The sequence below is a fragment of the Rhodamnia argentea genome, chromosome 4 (genome assembly GCF_020921035.1).
Source record: "Rhodamnia argentea isolate NSW1041297 chromosome 4, ASM2092103v1, whole genome shotgun sequence".
Taxonomy (NCBI): domain Eukaryota; kingdom Viridiplantae; phylum Streptophyta; class Magnoliopsida; order Myrtales; family Myrtaceae; genus Rhodamnia; species Rhodamnia argentea.
Genome location: NC_063153.1, coordinates 18,146,077 through 18,166,652, shown reverse-complemented (window position 1 = coordinate 18,166,652; position 20,576 = coordinate 18,146,077). Strand labels below are relative to the sequence as shown.

At 41.3% G+C, this 20,576-nt stretch overlaps 4 protein-coding genes and 1 long non-coding RNA gene across 7 annotated transcripts; 2 read left to right on the top strand and 3 right to left on the bottom strand.

Moving 5' to 3' along the window:
* Nucleotides 1–1,387: 1,387 nt before the first annotated feature.
* Nucleotides 1,388–6,452, bottom strand: LOC115744557 (suppressor protein SRP40). The gene is made up of 2 exons (XM_030679791.2): nucleotides 5,319–6,452; nucleotides 1,388–1,754 (listed from the first exon to the last, which is right to left on the bottom strand). The coding sequence occupies exons 1-2, from the start codon at nucleotides 6,378–6,380 to the stop codon at nucleotides 1,596–1,598; spliced, it is 1,221 nt and encodes a 406-aa protein (XP_030535651.1). The 5' UTR covers nucleotides 6,381–6,452; the 3' UTR covers nucleotides 1,388–1,595.
* Nucleotides 3,484–5,009, bottom strand: LOC115744558. Its single transcript, XR_004015817.2, has 2 exons — nucleotides 4,530–5,009; nucleotides 3,484–4,479 (listed from the first exon to the last, which is right to left on the bottom strand). It is a non-coding gene; the product is annotated as an uncharacterized LOC115744558 (long non-coding RNA).
* An 881-nt stretch (nucleotides 6,453–7,333) lies between the features above and the next one.
* LOC115744551 (transcription factor bHLH35-like) lies at nucleotides 7,334–10,349 on the bottom strand. The gene is made up of 5 exons (XM_030679786.2): nucleotides 10,170–10,349; nucleotides 9,847–10,006; nucleotides 9,445–9,681; nucleotides 9,148–9,318; nucleotides 7,334–7,720 (listed from the first exon to the last, which is right to left on the bottom strand). The coding sequence occupies exons 1-5, from the start codon at nucleotides 10,241–10,243 to the stop codon at nucleotides 7,610–7,612; spliced, it is 753 nt and encodes a 250-aa protein (XP_030535646.1). The 5' UTR covers nucleotides 10,244–10,349; the 3' UTR covers nucleotides 7,334–7,609.
* LOC115744550 (protein At-4/1) lies at nucleotides 9,420–13,670 on the top strand. Of its 2 annotated transcripts, none has more exons than XM_048278157.1 (9): nucleotides 9,420–9,439; nucleotides 11,025–11,178; nucleotides 11,425–11,530; nucleotides 12,143–12,198; nucleotides 12,350–12,427; nucleotides 12,612–12,685; nucleotides 12,762–12,895; nucleotides 12,977–13,166; nucleotides 13,337–13,670. In XM_048278157.1, exons 2-9 carry the CDS (start codon nucleotides 11,035–11,037, stop codon nucleotides 13,407–13,409), a joined length of 855 nt encoding a protein of 284 aa, XP_048134114.1. In that variant the 5' UTR covers nucleotides 9,420–9,439; nucleotides 11,025–11,034; the 3' UTR covers nucleotides 13,410–13,670. The 2 variants fall into 2 exon arrangements, with proteins under 2 accessions (XP_048134114.1, XP_030535644.1); XM_030679784.2 differs by having other exon boundaries at nucleotides 9,422–9,439; nucleotides 12,977–13,072.
* Nucleotides 13,671–15,235: 1,565 nt separating this feature from the next.
* Nucleotides 15,236–20,326, top strand: LOC115744549 (mannosyl-oligosaccharide 1,2-alpha-mannosidase MNS1-like). Of its 2 annotated transcripts, XM_048278156.1 has the most exons (13): nucleotides 15,236–15,463; nucleotides 15,503–15,625; nucleotides 15,729–15,841; nucleotides 16,342–16,407; nucleotides 16,549–16,720; nucleotides 17,365–17,454; nucleotides 17,683–17,807; nucleotides 18,524–18,589; nucleotides 18,987–19,095; nucleotides 19,175–19,273; nucleotides 19,691–19,771; nucleotides 19,851–20,021; nucleotides 20,171–20,326. In XM_048278156.1, the coding sequence occupies exons 1-13, from the start codon at nucleotides 15,344–15,346 to the stop codon at nucleotides 20,324–20,326; spliced, it is 1,491 nt and encodes a 496-aa protein (XP_048134113.1). In that variant the 5' UTR covers nucleotides 15,236–15,343. The 2 variants fall into 2 exon arrangements, with proteins under 2 accessions (XP_048134113.1, XP_030535642.2); XM_030679782.2 differs by having other exon boundaries at nucleotides 15,236–15,625.
* The last annotated feature ends 250 nt before the right edge of the window (nucleotides 20,327–20,576 follow it).

The following is a 20,576-nucleotide window of genomic DNA, read 5'->3' as shown; positions in this document are numbered from 1 at the left end:
CCCCTTTGGGTGAACTTATCATAACCACAGATTGAGGTACTAAAAATCACTTTTATTCTCAGTGGGCCTTGTTTGGGCATGGCCTAGGTTGCATATGTGAAGTAAGCATTTGGGCTAAACTCATCTGAAGCCTGGATTGGGCTTAAATTTCTTGATTTCTGGGCCCAATCAATGCTCGGCTTAGATGGGACCTACACGTAGTATTGAATGGGCTTATTTTTCACTCCATATTCTAGGCCTAGATAGCTGGGCCCATATTCACTGGGCCTGAATGGAATTCTGCATATCGGTCCAACTTGGGCCTAGCGGCCATGCTTTGGCCCAACTCGTAGAGAGCCCATCTTGCCTGGGCCTGAAATATTGCTTAGTGGGCGGGACGCCATTTGGGACTATTCTTCCATGGGCCTTCAGGGATTCGGCCCATTTTTTGTTGGGCCCAGATGGCCATGCTTCGGCCCAACTTGTATTGAGCCCATGTTTCCCGGGCCTAAGAATATTCTAATTGGGCCTATCTGGCCCTGTTTTTGCCCAATTCTTTCTGGGCCTAGACATGGCACTTGGCCCAAACTTGTAATGAGCCCATATTTCCCGGGCCTGAGATTCTTCTAATTGGGCCTAAATTGGATTCGGCCCAGTTCCTGTTGAGCCTGGACAGGCTTCGGCCCAATCCATTTGGTATCATTATTCTATTGGGCCAGTGGGCTATATTTGGTTCGCTGCGCTGAGATGACTAATTTGGCCCAACTCGTCCTGAGCCCTTCTTTCGTGGGCCTGACCTCTAAGAGGGCCCAATATGTGTTCCTGCTGGGCCAGAAATGTTGGTACTTGGGCCCGAATTCTTTGCTTATTGGCCCTATGATGGACGCTTTTGGGATTCCCTCGAATTGGGACGAACATGGGCCGGGCTATATCTTTTGGGCCAATTGGGCCCGAACCTCTAAATCGGGTATTTTGCGAATGTCTTTTCAGGCTTATTTAACCCTACATATCGACCCAAAAAAAACCTAGCTTAGGCCTCGGCTTTAAACACAGATTTAGGCCAGACTGTCCAGCTGTAAAACAACCCAAGAAAACAACTCAGAGGAAGCTGTCCCCACATCAGTCACAAGAGGCCCTTTACCCCTGCACTTTTATTTCGAGTTTATATATTACTCAGTACAAATCATATGCCAAACAGTCAACTTTTAGCCATTGTAAACATGCTTGTAATATGACCACAGGCACAGAAAGCAATATCCCACAGAAAAGCAACGAGGCCACGGGCAGGCAAGACAAGGAACGCAATATCCTTTCCTATGATGGCCCATCAGTTGAAGTCTTCTGACATGTTGCCAACCATTTTCACCATCCTCCTGTCTCAGCAACAACATCCACACAGCAACTCTGATGAACTAAAACACTCCGCAACTAATAATTTTCTTCACATGGAAGCTCATCATCCACCTGGAGAGCAAGAGTAATTTTCCAAAACAGAAACATTAAAGTACATACAAGATGATAACAGTTGTTCTACACACATGACAGTCCACGGATACATGTTCCAGAGCTTTCACGGTTCTCAAGGCAACCTCTCAGAATCACACACAGCTTCCATATTACCATCCATACTTTGCGTGCGTTTGAGCCTTTGTAAGGAAGCCTCTCGCACGCCGTTCTGCAAGCTCCATCTCTTTCTGCTTCATATCAAAGTACAGAGTACCAATCTGATGCTTCCTCTTATGGAGTTTGGAAGGCTTTCCTTTTGTTGAAACAGGCTACCAATTTCCGTGCATAAAGAGGTCAGTGCAAAGAACACATATATAAAAGAGCTTCAAGATATTCGGCAAAGCATATGAAATTTATATCGACAACTTGTTGAAAACGCAAGTGATGCGAAAGGAATGCAATCAAACCATAGACCCATTTCCAAAAGTTACTCCATAGGTATAGGCAGCAACATGAACGCCAAAAAAATCTGCCCTTTTCAAGTTCATTCTCTTTCCCTGTTGTCTACTGCAAGTGCTATGTTGGACACAACTTCTTTCTTTTCTGGTCGGACACAACTGCTAACCTTCTACAAAGGAGATTGACAAATTTCCATGTTTTCCCTTCAGAAGATTTATTGATCATTACCAGAAAACAAAGAAATCCTTACTTCAGATGCTTTACACCGGGGACAAAATAACTATAAACCACGGTTTGCATCATTAGTTGAACTGGTTATGTTCTAGTTTTAACAACTCTACATCAGATGGACAAAGCGAGCAGTTGAGCTTTAGACATTGCCAAGTCGCTGAAAAAATTGAATGATAGATGACGTTCTATTAAGACGACAGCTATAACAATTGCACGCATGATGTGTTTTGGACAGCAAAGACAGCCATAGCAGCGTACAGTAGTGTCTTCAGTACAACTCAGTACATACTACATGAAAATAAATACAGTGTGTAAGTGAATGCCTGATGAAAAAAAGCAATACTAAAACAAAGAAGAGCAAAGCACGTATGTAAAGTAGAATTCCCTTGCATTGCACAGCTTTAGAAACTGATTTGTTATAGTCCTAATTTAATTTGTTCTCTTATTAATGATGGATGAGAAAAAGGACAGAAATGAGGTTCGCCCATGGTTTTTCATACTTCTCTAAAAGGCAGAGGACATGGTTTCGGGAAAAGTCTTGAGAGGGTTTTGGGGGAGAAAGGTACCGTTGCTCACCTAGAAGCAACGAAGCATGTCAATGATAGAAGGGTGATGTCAACTAGGATGCTAGGAGGAATAAAGGATTTGCCAATAGCAATACCCAGAACCCTAATAATAGAAAATTGGAACTCAGTGAAAAAAAGGAAAAAAATGTCATAGCCTCACGTTTATGTTTACTTCAATGACCATAGAGGCCAGTGCTGATTTAGTAAAGGAAAAGGTTCAAAATGGAGACGAACAGTCTCCATAGAGCTGAGTATTTTGTACTAGCCTGCAACTACTTAAACACCATATATAAAAAGAGAGAGATTGAGCGTGTTTTCTTCGTGCTAGCCGACCAATCGCACAAACTCATTTTTCTTCTACCCAAACACCGACACCTAGCTGCTATTTCATCCTAGGTTTACACGACCTTAGCCACCTAGCAGCTGCACTTGCCAAATTCTGTTATCTCATAATCTGACCTTTTGTCTTGAAAGTAGAGTTTACTTTGATTTCAAATTTTTTTTTTTTTTTTTGATAACCCAGGAACCCCCGCATGGCCGGCAGCTGCGGGGTAAACCCTGGGGGCAACACGTGCTAGCCACCACACACTTGCCACCGGGTAAGTCACCCTGCGACGCTCCTAGGATTCGAACACTTGACCTTTTGCGAGAGGAAGAGTGCGCGAACCAGCGGCGCCACCCGTGTGGGTGGTTGATTTCAAAATTTTTCGTCCTAGCTGAAAAACTAAAAACAAGCAGATTGTATGTTCTTTTTTTTTCTTTTCTTCTCCAGAACCTATTGCATGGTAACAAGATATTTTGCACCATAACTTTCTCATATCACAGAAACACACATAATCAAGTGTATAAAGTATTCAACCTGAAATTGGAATATTAGCTTTTTCACTAACGAAAACAAGTCATTGTTCAAATTACGTTAACTATCTACAATTCTTCACAGACTTATTACTAGTGAAATAGTAAACACTAACAATAAATTCCACTGATGTTATTTTTATTTAGTGAAGGTAGCCTGACCGCCTTAGCTATCATTGAAACACAAGTTGTTGAGTATTGGCCTATATTCCTACAAATTTGATCAGCAGACAAATATGTTTCCAATAACTTTTTGTTATTTTCATCTTGAATAATTGTATACAGTATGTAGGAAAAAATCAGGTAATAGCAACAAACAGTCCATAAAGTATGATTGACATTCCACTCAAGCAAAGACACGAGATAGGTTATTGTATATCATAAATTAACAGTAACAGTGTTAAGATTAACCTGGAACCATTTCGGTGAATCACAAACTAATTTAAACTAAAAATCGCAATTTATGAGAGACTTCTACTGCAGAATAATATATTTTCTGTATCACTAGGCAGATACCAAATAAAATTTACCACCTGAAATTTAAGTCCCATTAATTCTATAAGGTAGATGAATCACTTAATTGATATCTGACTCAGATCCCACCATAAATTTAGACATTGCCTCTTCTGCACGAGATTGACCTTTAATAATCTTTATAGCGGTCTTCAGCGTATACTTATTAAACTCTAATTAAAGGGGTAGAAAACTACAACTACATTAGTATCGGAACATTTCGAGGAGATATAAATCCTGTGCATGGCACAAGGCATTCGACTAGTTTTGCAAATAGAGGAGAAAGGGGGATATTGCCATGGATACAAGAAGAATAGATGAAGTCGAGTAGCGCAAATGGTATCCTGTACCACAACAAAATATAACTGACATAAAATAATTGATATCTTCCAGCACCAACACCAACACTAACACTGTTAATATTGCGAAGCTCAATACCGTTATATGAACATGAACATGAACATCACCTTTATCCCAAACTAATTGGGGTCAATACCGTTATATGAACAACAGTGGAAAATGATTTTGGCAAAAATGAATGATCTAGTTGATGTCTGGATACTCAAGGAAAGATATAATTTAAATTTACCGCATCCCTAAAGTAGTTGGCATGACTTCAATTGACGACAAGATGAGAGAATATAATAGGAATGAAACTCCTTTGGGATGGTTTGTCTAAAGGCATCAGTGAGAAGATATGATGTTATGATGAAGATACAAGATAAAAGCCTCAGGAAGGAGAAAGCTGGAAAGATGTGGCGAATATTTGAAGAAATGTCTTGAGTATTAAATATATGGAGGATATAGTTTGGGTCACACGAAATGGAGTACCAAGATCCATGTAGCAGACCCTGCTAGGGGACACGTAAGAGAGTTCATTATATGCTGCCATAAACAAATGCAGAAACATTGGTAATTAAAATTCTAACTAGAGCGGTAGCAGGCAGCATTAAAATAGTTGAACTGACATCCACTAGGAACATAGGCTTCAACAAAGTTTCTCACAGCACATACGAAACAAGGAAGAGAAACTCAGCCTTCCTCCTTTCTAGAATGCCTAGACAAACTGCGCTGCCCACGTAACTACACAAGGTAATGGGATCAGCAATATGCCTAGTTTGAACTTGAAGAACTGCTATAAATCATACTGCCCCACAGGATCTCCAACAAAATGTTCAATTAATAGTAGCAATCACAGAGACAATTTCGAATAAAGTTTCACAGAACACTTGATAGTGAAGATGATAATCATGACATTGGTCTTCGTACCTGATAAGAAGGTCCAAAAGCAATCCCGGTCAATTTCACCTGGTCCTCCCTAGGTCGATTCTTCATCAACTCGTCCTGCTTCACCTCCACTATTTCCGCTGGAATCTCATTCCTCCCTCTCTTCCCTGAAGCTCTCACTGCACCGTCGGACATCTCCTGCACCACCCCAGCGGATGCCACAGTTGCATAATCTGTATTATTCGCATAATTCCCGTACTCCCCATGATTACTATAATTTTCGTATGCTCCGTAGCATGAAATATCACTCCCGCTAGCATTCTGATCATAGCTGCCATGATAACTTCCATAAACCTCGTGATACTCAGAAGCCCCCCCATTTTGATCCATCCCTGAATCCTTAGTCTCATAAGTGCTATAATTACCGACGGTTTGATTATTACTGCCATTGCTCGATTCCACGCCAGTAGAACCCACAGCAGAGGCATCTGTTTCAATGACCGATCTCCGGCCAGAACCAGCGGAAGGAAGGGCGCCCAAAGTGGAGGAGTTCCGCGGCGCGGGGATGCTCGAAAGGAAGGACATGACAGAGGAAGTCTGAGCCGCAGATTCAGAATCCCGCCGCCGCTTGCGCTCCTTCTCCTTCTCATCCTCGTCATCTTCTTCGTCATCGTCGATTGCGCTAGGGCTCGTAAGCGAAGCGTGAACGGGAGGTCTGAATTGCACGATCCGCCTCGTGCTGGAGTTTGCGCTCGCCGGAGGGAGGTTCGACAGCGATTGCTGTTTCGGCTGAGGGAGCGAAGAGAAGAGTCTGGAGGAGGATCCGGAGGCGACCGGAGCGGGAGACTTGGAGTTTCCTTCATCGGAGCGAACGGTTTTGGGGTTAGAGCGAGAAGAAGAAGAAGAAGAAGTTAGGGTTTGCTTGGGTTGGGTGAGAGAGGAGAAGAGAGAAGACGAAGATGATTTCGGTGGAGGCAGACAAGAGAAAGAGGAGGTGGTTTTAGAAGGAGAGGAGTGAGAGGACAGGCGAGATTGTGGTTCGTCGCGACGACAAACTTCTTCATCTTCGTCCGACGAAGCGTAGTTAAACATCAACGACTCCATGGGAGGAGGGGGAGGAAGGAGGAGGGAGAGGAGATTTGGATTGGGGAAGAAAGTGGGATTTCCACAATTCTTTCGCAGTAAAGAGCATCCGACGCGGAGGCTCTATTGGGCCTTTGTTGGGCTTTTGTTGTCAAGTTGACCCATTGGGCTTTCGCCATTTTTTTTTTTTTATATTTTTCGATATTGCTCATGTTGCCAACTACATCTTCGCTGCCCAAAAAGCAAAATAAGTTTTGCCATGCAGATCCCCATTTCACAATCACGTTTTGGTTTTGTACATCATTTCTGACTTCAGTGTCGTATTTCGACGCGGACCTTTGAAATTTTTTTTTATCTTACCCGATAGATTTGAGGTTGAGAAGAGTCGGTTTCCAGCACCGATCATACGTGACCTGATATCATATTTGTGTTTTCAGCTTTATTGTATCGTTTTTACCCCATTCCGTACAGAACTACTAATCCCGCATTCAATCCTCATGAGCCAATCAAGTTTGTCCCGATTTCTCCCTTTCAATCTTTATTATAGTTTAGAGATCTTTTGAACAAAATAATTAAAACATTCTCACTTTCACCTGCTGCTCGTGAAATTCAACAAAGAAGGTTTGTTTTCTGACGGTTATCACATGCTCCAGCAATAATTTCAATCTCGACACGTCTCGACTGGTGATTATTACATGCTCCAGCAATAATAATGAAGGAGAGTGATGCAAGAAGAGAGCCAATAATTTGGTCCTATACTTCTTAATTCGTTTGTTTCTTTCTTGTGAGCTTCGCTTAAGGATACGAACAAACAAATCTGGTCCTACCATAATCATAGGTCCTATGGCTGGTCATCGGATGGTATCGCTTGCCTACACCTGTAGACGGGCAAGATACGACATTGTTTTTAAAGCAGATCCAACCGACCGGTCCTCAATTATAGAAAAGGCAGATGTGAAAGAAACATTGTTCTATCATCAGAACAACACTCAACAGAGCACAATCCTTTGCCTGAAGGGCCACCTCGGTCAATAAGAGGACTTAATTCCCATCCCCTTTAGCTTTAGATCTGGATGTGCAGAAGAACATCTTACTGTCCACATAGCATAGAATTCAACATGAAGCGTTATCGAAGCAAAAAAGATTCATATTTTGAACACTAATTCAACGCTCGATTTGGTACTACCCCGCCACCGAGAATGACATCCCGTGAACGCTAATGGAATCCGACCCTTCTGTGTGTTTTCAGCTCATAATTGCTTAGCGCTCGCATCGGAGGGCTCGGCATGAGGATTATTCAGAGCTGCAATGGCGGCTTCGATTTTGGATTGAATGTGCTCCTTACCCTGCTTCTCTTCCTTCTGCCAAAAAATTATAAAAGAGAGGAAAAGATGAGTGGGGCAATTGCAGTGGCCTCAGCTACGACAAACACAAGATCAAACATGAAATGTGAAGCAATCATGGAACGAGACCAAGCATATGGGGGGGCATCATGTCTACTTCCACAAGTCATCACGTTGCTCCGCACTCGTTCGTTTCTCAATAAAAATGGGAACCCAGCATCATTATCAACTGCATGTAACCTGATCATGCATGTCCAATGCGGGGCCACGCTACCTAGGCTGTCTTCGTCTAAAACTAGGGCGGGATTATAAAAACAGCACCAAGATCTCCACAGGATTTTGGTTTTAGCCCCAAGTTTAGCAAGACAAGTACTAGAAGGGCCCCCTTGTCTTCGTCTAAAACTGAGAGAAGATTAAATTATCGGCACACAAATCGCATGACCAATATGATCTTGGACAGTAGGTGGTTGGCTCGTGCGCACGACCGTCTGCAGAACACCGGTTCGGTTAAGACAACTGAGTGTGAGACGGAGGAAACTGGAATGCCTGCCCTCGTTCTGTCTCTTAGGGGCGGTGGGAAAGCATAAGAAGTCCAGATTTGAGACCGGAAATCCTCTTCCAAACATCCATAGACACCATTAAACTGACGGGGCGCATAGAATTATGTCACTTTTTATAGGACGAGGAGGTTGACAGTAAACAGATGTCGATCGCGATCACACCCTTTTCTCGCATTCTTCTCGACAAATCTATCTTGACCCAGATGATACAAGTTCATAGTTACATTGGAAAAAAAACCAAAATGCGTTCTAAGTTAGCGTCTCGTAGACTACTCTGTCACTAATTGATGGCGTGTGAGAGCTTGGATTCAGAAAATTGACAGAAGTGGAAAGGTGGCTTACCTTGCGTGGGATGACGTTTGTGATTTGTACTTTAGTCGTCAAATGATAGACGACATGGTGGGAATTTTACAATCTAACATCTTTTTCGTGTGACGAGGCTACATGCTCTTGACTTCTTCTCTAACTTGTTTTGGGACGATACTCCAAAAACTGGCAAACGTGCCTAATCCCACATGTTTAAAGTTGTTTGATGGACTGTACCTGATCAATGTTCAAATGAGATAAACGTGCTCCTTATTGGCAGATCCACTTTGTCTGAGTGGTTCAGCAATTTCCAGCTCCATCTACGCCCCAACGTTCATTTCTATTCACGCTACTACTGTTGCACTTATCACATTCCGTCAAGCAAATTAATCGACAGTTCTTCCACAAGAAACAGAAGACTGTAAATTACGAAGCTTCATCGGATGTTTTCGGGTTTATCCTATCCTTATACGCTGATTCATGGTCATCTACCTTACAGTCTACTTGTCGAAATCAATAAATAATGTATTTCCATGATCAATCCAAATGCACCTCCTTTGGATTGAATCGAACACGTACCTCTATGAACACCATCTTCGAAAGCTTCCCCGAGAGGGCGGTGATGTTGGCGGTGACTATTTTGAGCTTCAGAGACTCGAACGCTTGACAGAGTTTAACCATCGTGTCTCCTCTGTTGCTACAAGTCAAGCTGACCACCACACTCTTCTCTCCAACTTCCATCACTCTCAGCTGCAATATTTCCTCATCATTCAATAGATTTCTTTTCAGTATGGGGCAAGTTGATGGGATCAGTATACACCCATGAGTTATTGCTCAGAGAGAGAGAGAGAGAGAGAGAGAGAGAGAGAGAGTTACCTCAAGAAGTTCAATTGGAGCGGTGTCTGGACTCTTGGAACTATCATGGCGCAGCTTTCTTCTCTTCGTCTTAGATTTTGGGTGGACCGGCGATCGTTCTTGCTCAAATTTAAAGTCGGGGTTTTTCTTCAGAATTGCAGATTCGAGCTCCGCTATCTCGGCTCGGACTTTCCCTTCTTGCTCACGCAACTCTTGGATGTAATCAATAGCATCCTTCACTATTGACGCCTTATCCATCTAAAACGTCATCATCAAGGTACAAACAGCACAGTCCGATTCAAACTTCAACGTTCAGGTAACAAATCCAAACTACCATAGTCATCGAAGCTGATCGCAATATGAACGTATAAATACTGAGCTACTACGGCGTGATGCCATTATCAAGTTGGTACTGGGAGAGACCTTGCTTATCTTGGGGACAAGAGCTCTAAGTGCAAAGAGCCTTTCATTGAGCTTCTTCCTCCTGTTTCTTTCCAAGACAATGCTTTTAGATGCTACTGGCAACGCTGCCGCGCCCAGCGAACTCGAGCCATTGAATCTGGAAATCGCCTCGCTGACGCAGCTGCAAATTGGCCGCATAAGGAACCGAAAGAAAGAGAAGGAAGCAAAAGCAACATTGTGAGAACAGAGAACAGAGAAGAGAGAGAGACAATAACACAAGACAGGGTGTCTTGCGTGAAGGCTTTTTTTTTTTTTATATGAGATGGAGGGAACAGAGTGGATACTCGTGAAGCTCTTCGGATTGGAAGAACATGAGAGTTTCCCAGTAATTGTGGAATTCCTCATCAATGGACTCCATACGCGATCGTGCTTGTTTTTGGAAGGAGGGATTGATGCTTTCCTTGGAAAAGAGTGCTTGCAACCTTTTGTGTCCTGTGTCCGGGACCTTTGGCTGTGGTTCTTTATATACCCAACAAGACAAGAATATTTGGCTTCTTGGAGGCCCCCCTTTATTTTTTTAATACACAAAAGTCGAGGAGGAGGGGAGGTTATCCAATGCCAAGGTAGAGGCATACTACATGCCTAAACAAAATTTATAAAGGATTTACGGATCGCCTACCTTTGAGAATTGCCGACAAGTGAGATTTGAATCGAGCATGATGTACGAAGAGTTCGAACGTTATCGCCTAAATCAACTCGTTTTGATTTCTTGGAGAACTATCCATTTTCAAGTTTCGCGGTGATGTTATTATAGTGTCTCTTTTTAAGTGCAATTGATTGTTGCAATCGTCAAAATCCTGAATAATGAAAAACATTATATGCTCAATATTTGCTTGGCTTGATGGGAAATTTTCAATACACATTAATCAACGTAGTATTGTACCACAAAAAAAAAAATTGGTTGTTGTTGACTCTTTCGTACTAAATTACGACAAATCGCCATAACATTGTAGGATTGTTGCGTATTTTTCGTTTTCATATATACTTTTGTTATGTATAAGAAGTCGCAAAAAGTTGACAATTTCAAAGTTCACAAATTTTCGACATTGCTTCTAAACTCGAAAGCTGTAACTTACCGATGGCATTTCCCGCGGTGTGCTTTTAACTTACCGCGAGAGCCAAAAAAAAAATAAAAAAAGGAATCGGGGAATGGAATGGCCTCAGCCTCCTCCAAACCGAAGACACAGTCTCGACAGTTGGACCTCGTCGGCGAGACTCAAACCCGCTGCAATGGCGGCGACCAGTGACAGCGAAACGGGAACGCTCCTTTCGACCTTTGATCAAATCTATGAAGTAAAGGCCTTGCCTCCTTTTGCTTCGCTTGGATTATCGTTTCTCCGTTGGAGCTTCGCATACGGATTCACCGTAATTTCAGCTTCGCCTGGCATTTGCTTCTCTTTATTGACGACGATGTAGATGTAGAGTTCGAATCGTAATAATGAAAGTTCGGTTTCATTCGATTGTTTCTGCGTTTGTCTAGTAAGTCCGACAGAGGCGATTTCGATCGTTTCTTCCCGTAATGTCGTAACTCTTGTTCAGGATTTTGAGAGAGGAGTAGCAGAGATCCAATCGCTGAGGTTGAGCTGTGATGCCGAGGTTAGAAAGCGAGAAGCTCTTGAAATCAGTTGTGACGGCCTAAAACAAGGTTCGATTTCGTCCTGAGTCTTGCAGTCTTCAAATGGTTGCTTTAATACCCTCTCCATGGTGGTAGTATTAGTTCCTTGATGTATTCCTATAATAAAATAACAAAAATAGTCGTGGCGATTGTCAATTGGACAAGGCAGGTAGCTATGATGATTGGTGCAGTGACTTTGCCCATGAGTTCTCTTTCTTTTGTCCTGTTGTTCCTCAGATGTAGGACTTTGATGCTCAATTACAACGAGGGTAGTGTTAAAGGTAGGCTTCAGAAGTCTGCCTCAGCACCGAGTATTGGAGCTGACAAGCCCACGGATTTTCCCCTTTTTCGTTCTGTGAATTCTTTGAAAAATTGAGTTCAAGTGGTTGAGCTGCAGATATACCGATCCACGGCTTGTAATAATTGGACTGTCGCTTTTGCCATCATACTCCTAGTGGGAACAGTTCCAAGGTCTCTAAACTTTGTTTACCGAATTTACTGATTGCTGCATCATCTGTGGTGTCATGGTCGATAATGTCAGTCACAAACATTACTTTTAGATATGAAAGATTCTGCATTTTGTCTGAATTCCAGCATTTACACTGAAATCCTTTTGGGATGTTTGGATATGAGACAATGCAGACAACGAGAGGCTCACAAAGCTGTACTCAAGTTGCATGAACAATTTGGCTGATCAGGTGTCAAATTTCTCAATTTATGAAACACCTAGCAATTGCAGTAACTTTATCAAATCTTCATTACGATGATAGCCACAATGAGGCTTCAAAACTAGTAGTTAGTAAGTAGGCTGGCTTCGTCTAATCGCTTCATTTGAAAAGCAACTTGCAGCTTGAAAGTCGCACTAAATGCCAGAGATTGGAAGAGGAAATTAAGAGACTGATTGATGAACACCACCGTAAAGCAATTGTACGTAAGGTTGCTTCTGATTTAACTTTACTCCATGTCGCAATGGGGACCAACCTGTTTTCCATATAAGGCCTGCATTAATGAGATAAATGGATCTTTCTGATGTTCTTGACATTCTGTGAGTTCCAAGGAGAAGTAGAACTATGATCTGTCATGATCTTAACAAACTGGAGTCCATGAGCAGGAGCAAATTGGGTGTATAGAATTGCTGCAACAAGATTATACAACTAAGGTTGAAGCGTTAGAGACCCAGATTAGGTGAGTTTTCTCATGTATTCATCAGCTGCTTCACAAAGCTTCATTCTTTAAGGCCTGACATGCTATTCCATGCTAGAGGCTTTCAAACAGAGAAAGCGTCACATGAAACAACCATTAATCAACTCTGCCACGAGTTAACAACACATAAAATCCATATCCAAGCTCTAGCAAGCAGGTTAGAGCAGCTCCATTTTGACTTGGATTCAAAATGTAAGTTCCTAGATGTTTGTGCTAAGTTCTGGAAAACACTAGGGCTTTTCACTCTTACATCATAAGTTTTTCATTCCACAGATCAACTCGAGATTCGGGATTTGAAGGACTGTCTTCTACTTGAGCAGGAGGAGAAGAAAGACTTGATTAAGAAGCTTCATAATCTAGAAAAGGAATGTGCGTCAGCAGTTGCTTCACTTCTATTTTTCTTTTCAAGTACAATAGATCTTTCCTTTTTGCCTGTTCTGGACTATCCTAAATACCCAGTAAGGTCCGTATCAATAGATGCCAACACGTAAATAACTCACGGTAACACGGAGGCTGCTTTATCTGCTCTAGTTGTATATGTAAGGTCCCTTTTGTGTATGCGGACAAAGGGATGCTAGGAATAGCTATTTACTTGTTACATTTTAGGATAATGGATATTGCTATTTGCTGCAGTGCTTATAACCAGAACAAAGTTTGCTCAAGAGCAACGAGATTCAGCTACAAGTCGGCAGGTGGAAATACTTAAGCAGAAGGTTATGAACTTGAGGAGGGAAAACGAAATTCTGAAAAGGAAGCTCCCTGCTTCAGGAGAGGGGTAGAGTCTGTCTCTGATACATTGCAGTGCTTCTGCATTTTGGACAAAATCATTGGACCCCCTATTACCCCTGATTTCGTTGTTAACTGGAATAGCTGCAGCTATAATAATTGAGGGGATCCTGTTTTACTTGTTTCAAGCGGCATCTTGACCATCTTTCTCTTGAGATAAAATATGCTCCGTTCAGTTTCATTAGATATTCAGGATGACCTGATGAACCAAGGGACAGGGGATTCTTACTCGTGTTTCTGTGTTTGCTTTTGGCAATCACTATCATGGAGCTTGGCATCTTATCAGCGACTATTTAAGCACGAATGGGTCCATTAACTGGTTCCATGATCCGAGACCCTGATTTCCAGTCAATACGATAATAATTTAAAGGTGGCCTCCCCTTGAATTGTCTCCGGCCTAGCCAAACTTATGTTTCAAGCCATCTTGCATCATGACATGGCAAGAACCTAACTACATCTTTGGAATCCCTATTCCTGTTTCAAGATATAATATTTATTGGGAAAATGACGCATATGATCTTGAACATTAGTTTAATGTGCAATGATGTCTTTGAATTTTTAATTTGTTCAATGTGATTCTTGAATTCTAACTTAGTGTGCAATGTCGTTCGCGAACTTTTAATTTGTTTAGTATTATCACTGAACTTTTGGTACATGTTTAATTTAATCCTTGAAATATATGGAATATGTTCAATGTGGTATTTCCATTAATTCAAAGCGAAATTTGCTAATTTAGCTTCCAACCCGGTATGTTTGAATGATGGACAAAAAATAAAGTTACACATCGATTATCCACATAATGATATCCAACTTGAATCAGGATATAATAATTCTTTTAATTGGTTCAATTTGGGAAAATGAATATACATGTCAAAGATAACATATATATTTTTACTTTATCAAAGGACTAAATTGAACATTTATTAAAAACTCATGGATCACATTTAATAAATTATAAGTTCAAGGACGATAATGTACATTGAATTAAAATTCATAAAATACATTGAACAAACTTAAAATTCAGTGACAATATCGTGCATTAGGCCAAATTTCAGGTTCATTTTGTGTAATTATCCTATTTCATGTCCTTTATTACATCAACTTGGTATTGCCAAACTGATAAACCTGTTTATGCATATCGAGTCATTGAAATAACTATCCAAAAAATCATAAACATATTATATAGATATCAATTTAGTCGTTAATTTTTCAATTTGACCAAAGTAATCTTTGACCAAAAATCACTAACATGGATGTTAGCAGTTTTATGTGGCATAACCGACGTCGACGTGCACAATTTTTGTATTTTCATTAAAATTTTCTTTTTTTTCTCAAAAGAGTTAGAACTAAATTAGTCAAATTGAAAGGTTTAGTATTGAATTGGTCGGCGTACAATAAATCTAAGGTTTTTTGGTAATTTTTCCGCCAAGTCATCTCCATAAGTTCGTTAAGTCTCCTTCACCGGGCGGAGAAATTAAATTGGCTGCAAGAAAATGGGGCCGGCAATGAAGGATAATTCCAACCGTATGTATCTAACATATTCAGACACGAAATTCTGAACTTTGTTGCCGGGGCTCAAAAGAAAAGCACGTTTTTTTGCGAGGAAACGAAGCATCCGTGAACGACTTCTAGCGTGATTCTCAACGTCCAACCAAGGGCCACAGCCGTTGACCGATTGATCTTCAGCACAAGCAGTCAAAAATGACAGCCAGACAGAGAAATGGATATGTATACTCTGCCCTATTCGACGTAGGCCGGACGCTAGGGTCCCTGACATCCAAGAAGAAAAAATATGGCGACATATCCAATCATATTGCTGCCTCACAGCTGCTCTCTCAACTCATCTCCAGCTCAATGACTTACGATAAATTGAGAAGGCGGGAGAGATCTCAGCCAGCTCAGAAAATGGCAAACGTTCACCGGGGAAAACTATTAACACTTGCCTTGATCGTATTGCTTTCTGTTTCCGACGTTGCTTGCGGCCATCGCACTTCCTCAAGGGAGCAACTCGAGGCAAACGGGAAAGACGTTGGGGATGATCCAGCGACTAGTGTGAGGAGAGAGAAGGTGAAAGATGCCATGCTTCACGCGTGGACGTCTTATGAGAAGTATGCCTGGGGATTCGATCAGCTTCAGGTTTGGTGGATGAGGATCATGTCTTCTTATAGGCTGTTTAAGTCTTAGCTTAACATTGGCCTCAAATACTGATGTTTTCCATCATGTGTTGTTGCGTTGACAGCCACAGACGATGAATGGGGTCGACAGCTTCGGTGGATTGGGAGTGACCATCGTTGATGCTCTCGACACATTGTTCATCATGGGCCTTGATGAGCAGTTCAAGAGAGCCAGAGAGTAAGTGTCATCCTTCTCTTTCCCTGCACTTCAAATAATGGAATGGTTCGAAAGTTTTAAGAACCAACGAAGCATATATCTCTGCAAGCAAAATGTTTATATTGGAGTGAGAGCAACAGAGAACTGTATAGAAAGAGTCAAATATAATAGAGCCGGTATGTGGCATTGGTGTATTTTTAAGGTTGCTTCAATGTGATTTGGAAATTCTTTGAAGTGTAGTCGGTTTGATTTGTCACTTTTCATTGATTTGTATACAACAAACACTGAGATCCCTCCAAAAGCGACAACAAGAAGCTAAACCTTATTCCGCTAAGGTGAGAAATGCTGCTGAGATCCATCACTTGAAAGAAATGTTCCTGGAACAGCTGAAAGCATGAGAGAAGAGAGCAGAAAATGGAGAAGATGCATTGTATTCCGCTCCATGAGATGTTCTTGTCTTTCAATTTTGCATTCATTTGGCATTGTTAGTCGTTAATGAAACTTGATGGTGTACGTTGCAGTTGGGTGGCTACCTCCTTGAACTTCAACAAGAATTATAACGCTAGCGTCTTTGAGACAACCATAAGGTAGATAAGAAGTCCTCTCTCTCTCTGCGCATTCATCAACGGAATCGAATTGATTAGAGGAGAACCCTAGCCTCACATGACATCAATAGCGTGCATTCATTTGTTGGCGTCTTTCGGGTAAATTTGCTTGTGCTGATGCAGGATGGTAGGTGGACTTGTGAGTGGATATGATCTTTCTGGGGACAAAGTTTTCCTGGAGAAGGCTACAGATATAGCAGATAGGTTGCTGCCTGCATGGAATACCCCTTCTGGAATCAATTATAACAGCATCAACTTGGTTACTGGACATGCTCATAATTATCCTTCAGCTAATGTAATTTCCCAACCTTTCCTCTGCTTCTCGTGAATCATGCTTTACCCTTAAATTTCATCTCTCTCTCTCTCTCTCTCTGTGCGCTGATCCAAGAGGACATTGTTATGTTTTCGTGAACATTCTCTGGTGTGTGATCTGAAAGGTTAATGGCTATGATTTCTAAGTTCCTGATATGGAGTGGTAAAGGAATTGCAAGTCTGGAAGATGATTAAGCCATGAGATTGATTGAATGAGAAGCAGGATGCATATTATGACTTGATTATCCCATGATGTTGATACCAAAGGACTAAGGTTTCAATGTGCTTACATTCACATTACGCAGACCTCGCTCGATCTGATAAAATAAGGCTGAGAAAACCGATTCTGTGTATTGCTGTCTCATCAAGCGCCCAGATACAAGGTCTTTATGTGTTCAGTCACCATTAGCATCAAGCTTGAAATACCATTAACTATGAGATGTGACAAATAGTGTGAATAGTGATACTTCACAAAACTGAGTTCTCTAAGATCCAATATTTTAGCCCCAGTAGGACATCTGCCTATGCCAGCCTTAAGTACTTTTTGCTATGTGGATGTTGCATAAACCTTCACTTTCATGTTGTCTTATAAAAGGAAATGACATGATTTAGTCTTTGCATCTCTAGGGAAACAGTATTTTGGCTGAAGTGGGGACAACGCAGCTTGAGTTTATCGCTCTATCTCAAAGGACAAATCAACCCAAGTATCAGGAGAAGGTTTTAGATCTCTCAACCTTGTATCATTTGAAATTGCAGTCAGCAATCATTTTATAGCTACCCTGAATGCACTTTATTCTTGTCTAGATACGGTGGCATCAAAAGACTGGCCACCCCCCTGAACTATCTTGGAGCTTTTTATTTACTGCAAAAACTAGAAGATCTTGAACATATGATGCGAGTACACTCTTTTCGCAGTTGTTTAGGCGTTTCTTATCCATTTTCCAGGTGGAGAAGGTCATTGAAGTACTTCATAAAAATTTTCCTGCTGATGGCTTGCTTCCCGTATACATTAATCCTCGGACTGGGAAGCCATCTCCATCGTTTATCACATTTGGTGCCCTGGGCGACAGGTATTAGACAGGCTTAGGTTTATATTATTTAGATGCAGGTTGATGGAAAAAGAGTAAGATAATATGCCTCAGTGCTTACTCGAAGTCTATCGGTCAAAACAGCAGCTTTTACAAACTGGAATGGCAGATAGCAGCAGTCTATTAGTTGCAAAGCTGTATATTAATTTCAATGATTTGCAGAGGGAGAAAGAGAAAATCCAAATTGAATGAGCTAGACTGCTGCTTTATAGTCGTTGTGCATAAAATCAGTCAAACCCATCTACCAGTATATTTTAATGACAGATGGACTCGTTGAATATGTGAATATGTTGCTACAAATTTGCATTGCATCACATTACATTTTAGGTTTTATGGCCTGAATGTTCATGCAATGCATGTCCGAGATGTTGTCTGTGAAATGTTATGTCAGAACAGGTCATACACCTTGTAAAAGCTCAATTCATACTCATGGATTCACCATGTACCATGAGTCGAAGAGCATCATTAATTAGAAAGGTGATCTCTCCAACAAGTATAGACTAAGAGAATCATCTTCATCACTTGCTTGGAAGGTTTTAATACTTCTCTTGTGTATGTTGTCCTGGTAGTCGTTTCCATACTAGCTGCCAATTGGCTTACATAATATCCCTACAAGTTGAAGGCTGTGACTGCCTATGATTCCTCATTTCATTTATATGGATATTAACATTTTACTCAAAGCTGTATGTGCTTTGCAGTTTCTACGAGTATTTACTCAAGGTGTGGATACAGGGGAATAAAACTCAAGCTGTTAACGTCTACAGGTAGTTAAATACACAGAGATTGCAGTGGAACATGAGTGAAAGATCAGCCATATGCAGTACCATAAGATTCAACTCCACTCTTCCTCTCATGTTCTCTTATTTGCATGAACTTCTAAAAGCACCATACACTATCAATGATGCAGTTCTTATTCCTGTCATTGGTTGGGCTGTTTATGGCCTATATTTAGATAAACGGACCCTTAATTTTCCTATTCGTGCAGCAACGATTTCCTGTATCATCATATCTAAGATGATTAATTAATGAAAAATGTACTGTCTGAAATATGGATAGACTTACCTCAAAACTGAGAAGTGCTGCCACAACTATACAATCAAATGATTAGTGGTTTCTTTTTTTGGGGAGTGTTCTCAACATTCACTAACAATTCTGGGACAGGAAGATGTGGGAGACTTCAGTGAGTGGCTTGCAAAGCTTGGTCAGGAAATCAACCCCTTCTGGTTATGCATACATATGTGAGAAGAACAGAAACACACTGATAAATCAGGTCAGTGAAGCCAGTCACCAGAGCTTTCTCTTTTATTTTGTGCCATGCATGCTAATTGATTGATATTTTGTGCCTTCAGATGAATGAGTTAGCTTGCTTTGCTTCCGGGATGTTGGCTCTAGGATCTTCTGGCTTTGACCCCCAAAAAGCTCAAATGATTCTTTCCCTTGCGGAAGAGGTAATTGTCTCTCTGTTACTTGCAGAAACTATAACTGTCTGAAAGAGGTACTGAGAGTTTTCGAGTGACACCTTAAATCCAGTAATATCATCATCCTTGTTTGGGTGACTGCATATCTGGTTGATATAAAAACAAAGAACAAAATGTAAGGAAAATCTAGGCCGTCTTTAAATTTACAACAATTGGAGATGGTGAAAAGCAGCGCTATCAATTACCAGACAATGGGATTACTCAATACCATTGTGCTCGTGATTCCTCCTAGTCCACATGGAAATTTTTATTTCGGAAGTGTGAAAGATGCTTGAGCTTCTGGCTGCCATGGTAATAATATCAGGTGTATGTGGCAACAACTTGGGGTATATTAGCAGATTAGTGATGGTGCTTAAGATGTGAGCTTTTGTCCACTGTGGACTGCAGATTGGGAAGACATGCTACAATTTCTATCAGATAACAAATACAAAATTGGCAGGAGAGGACTACCTTTTTACTGCTGGAAAGGTACATTACCTTTGATTCACCTCATTTATGAAGTTCTTATGTCCCGGATGATTTGTCTGAAGAGACTGAAATTCCATAGGACATGAGTGCTGATAGTCTGTATAACCTCATGAGGCCCGAAACTGTCGAGTCACTCTTTTACCTTTGGCGTTTCACCGGGAACAAGATGTATCAAGATTGGGGTTGGGATATATTCAAAGCATTTGAGAAGAACAGTCGCTTAGAGACCGGATATGTCGGGCTGACAAACGTAAGTAGATCATGAAGCTCGAAGTATCCTATGCATTTCACTTGTCAATATACATGTTCAAGGGAAGTGTTTTACATTGTGTGCAAATCTGAAACATCAGGAAAAAGTTGAAATTGACTTTTATCCTTTTTCTGTGTTTATTTGGTCAGGTGAATACCGGTGCTAAGGACAACTTGATGCAGAGCTTCTTCCTTGCAGAGACCCTCAAGTATTTGTACCTCCTGTTTTCGCCTACATCAGTGATCCCTCTGGATGAATGGGTGTTCAACACAGAAGCCCATCCTTTGAAGATCGTTTCCAGGTAAACAGTAGAGAGAGCTTGAGCAAAAGTGAACATGTATTGCCTACAAGGCTTGGTGGAAGGAAAGAAGATAGACCAGGACGTAACTAGCCTCTTGCCCTGAAATGTTTGTTGCCCATCCCCTTTCTTTTTGTCTTTGGCCTCAGAGATGCATGAGCGTATGCAGGTGGCCATTTTTACGTAAAATCGAAATAAGAGGGGAGCTGGGGTCTCTCAATTATCAGGGGAAGTTGGCATGACCATTTTATTCAGCT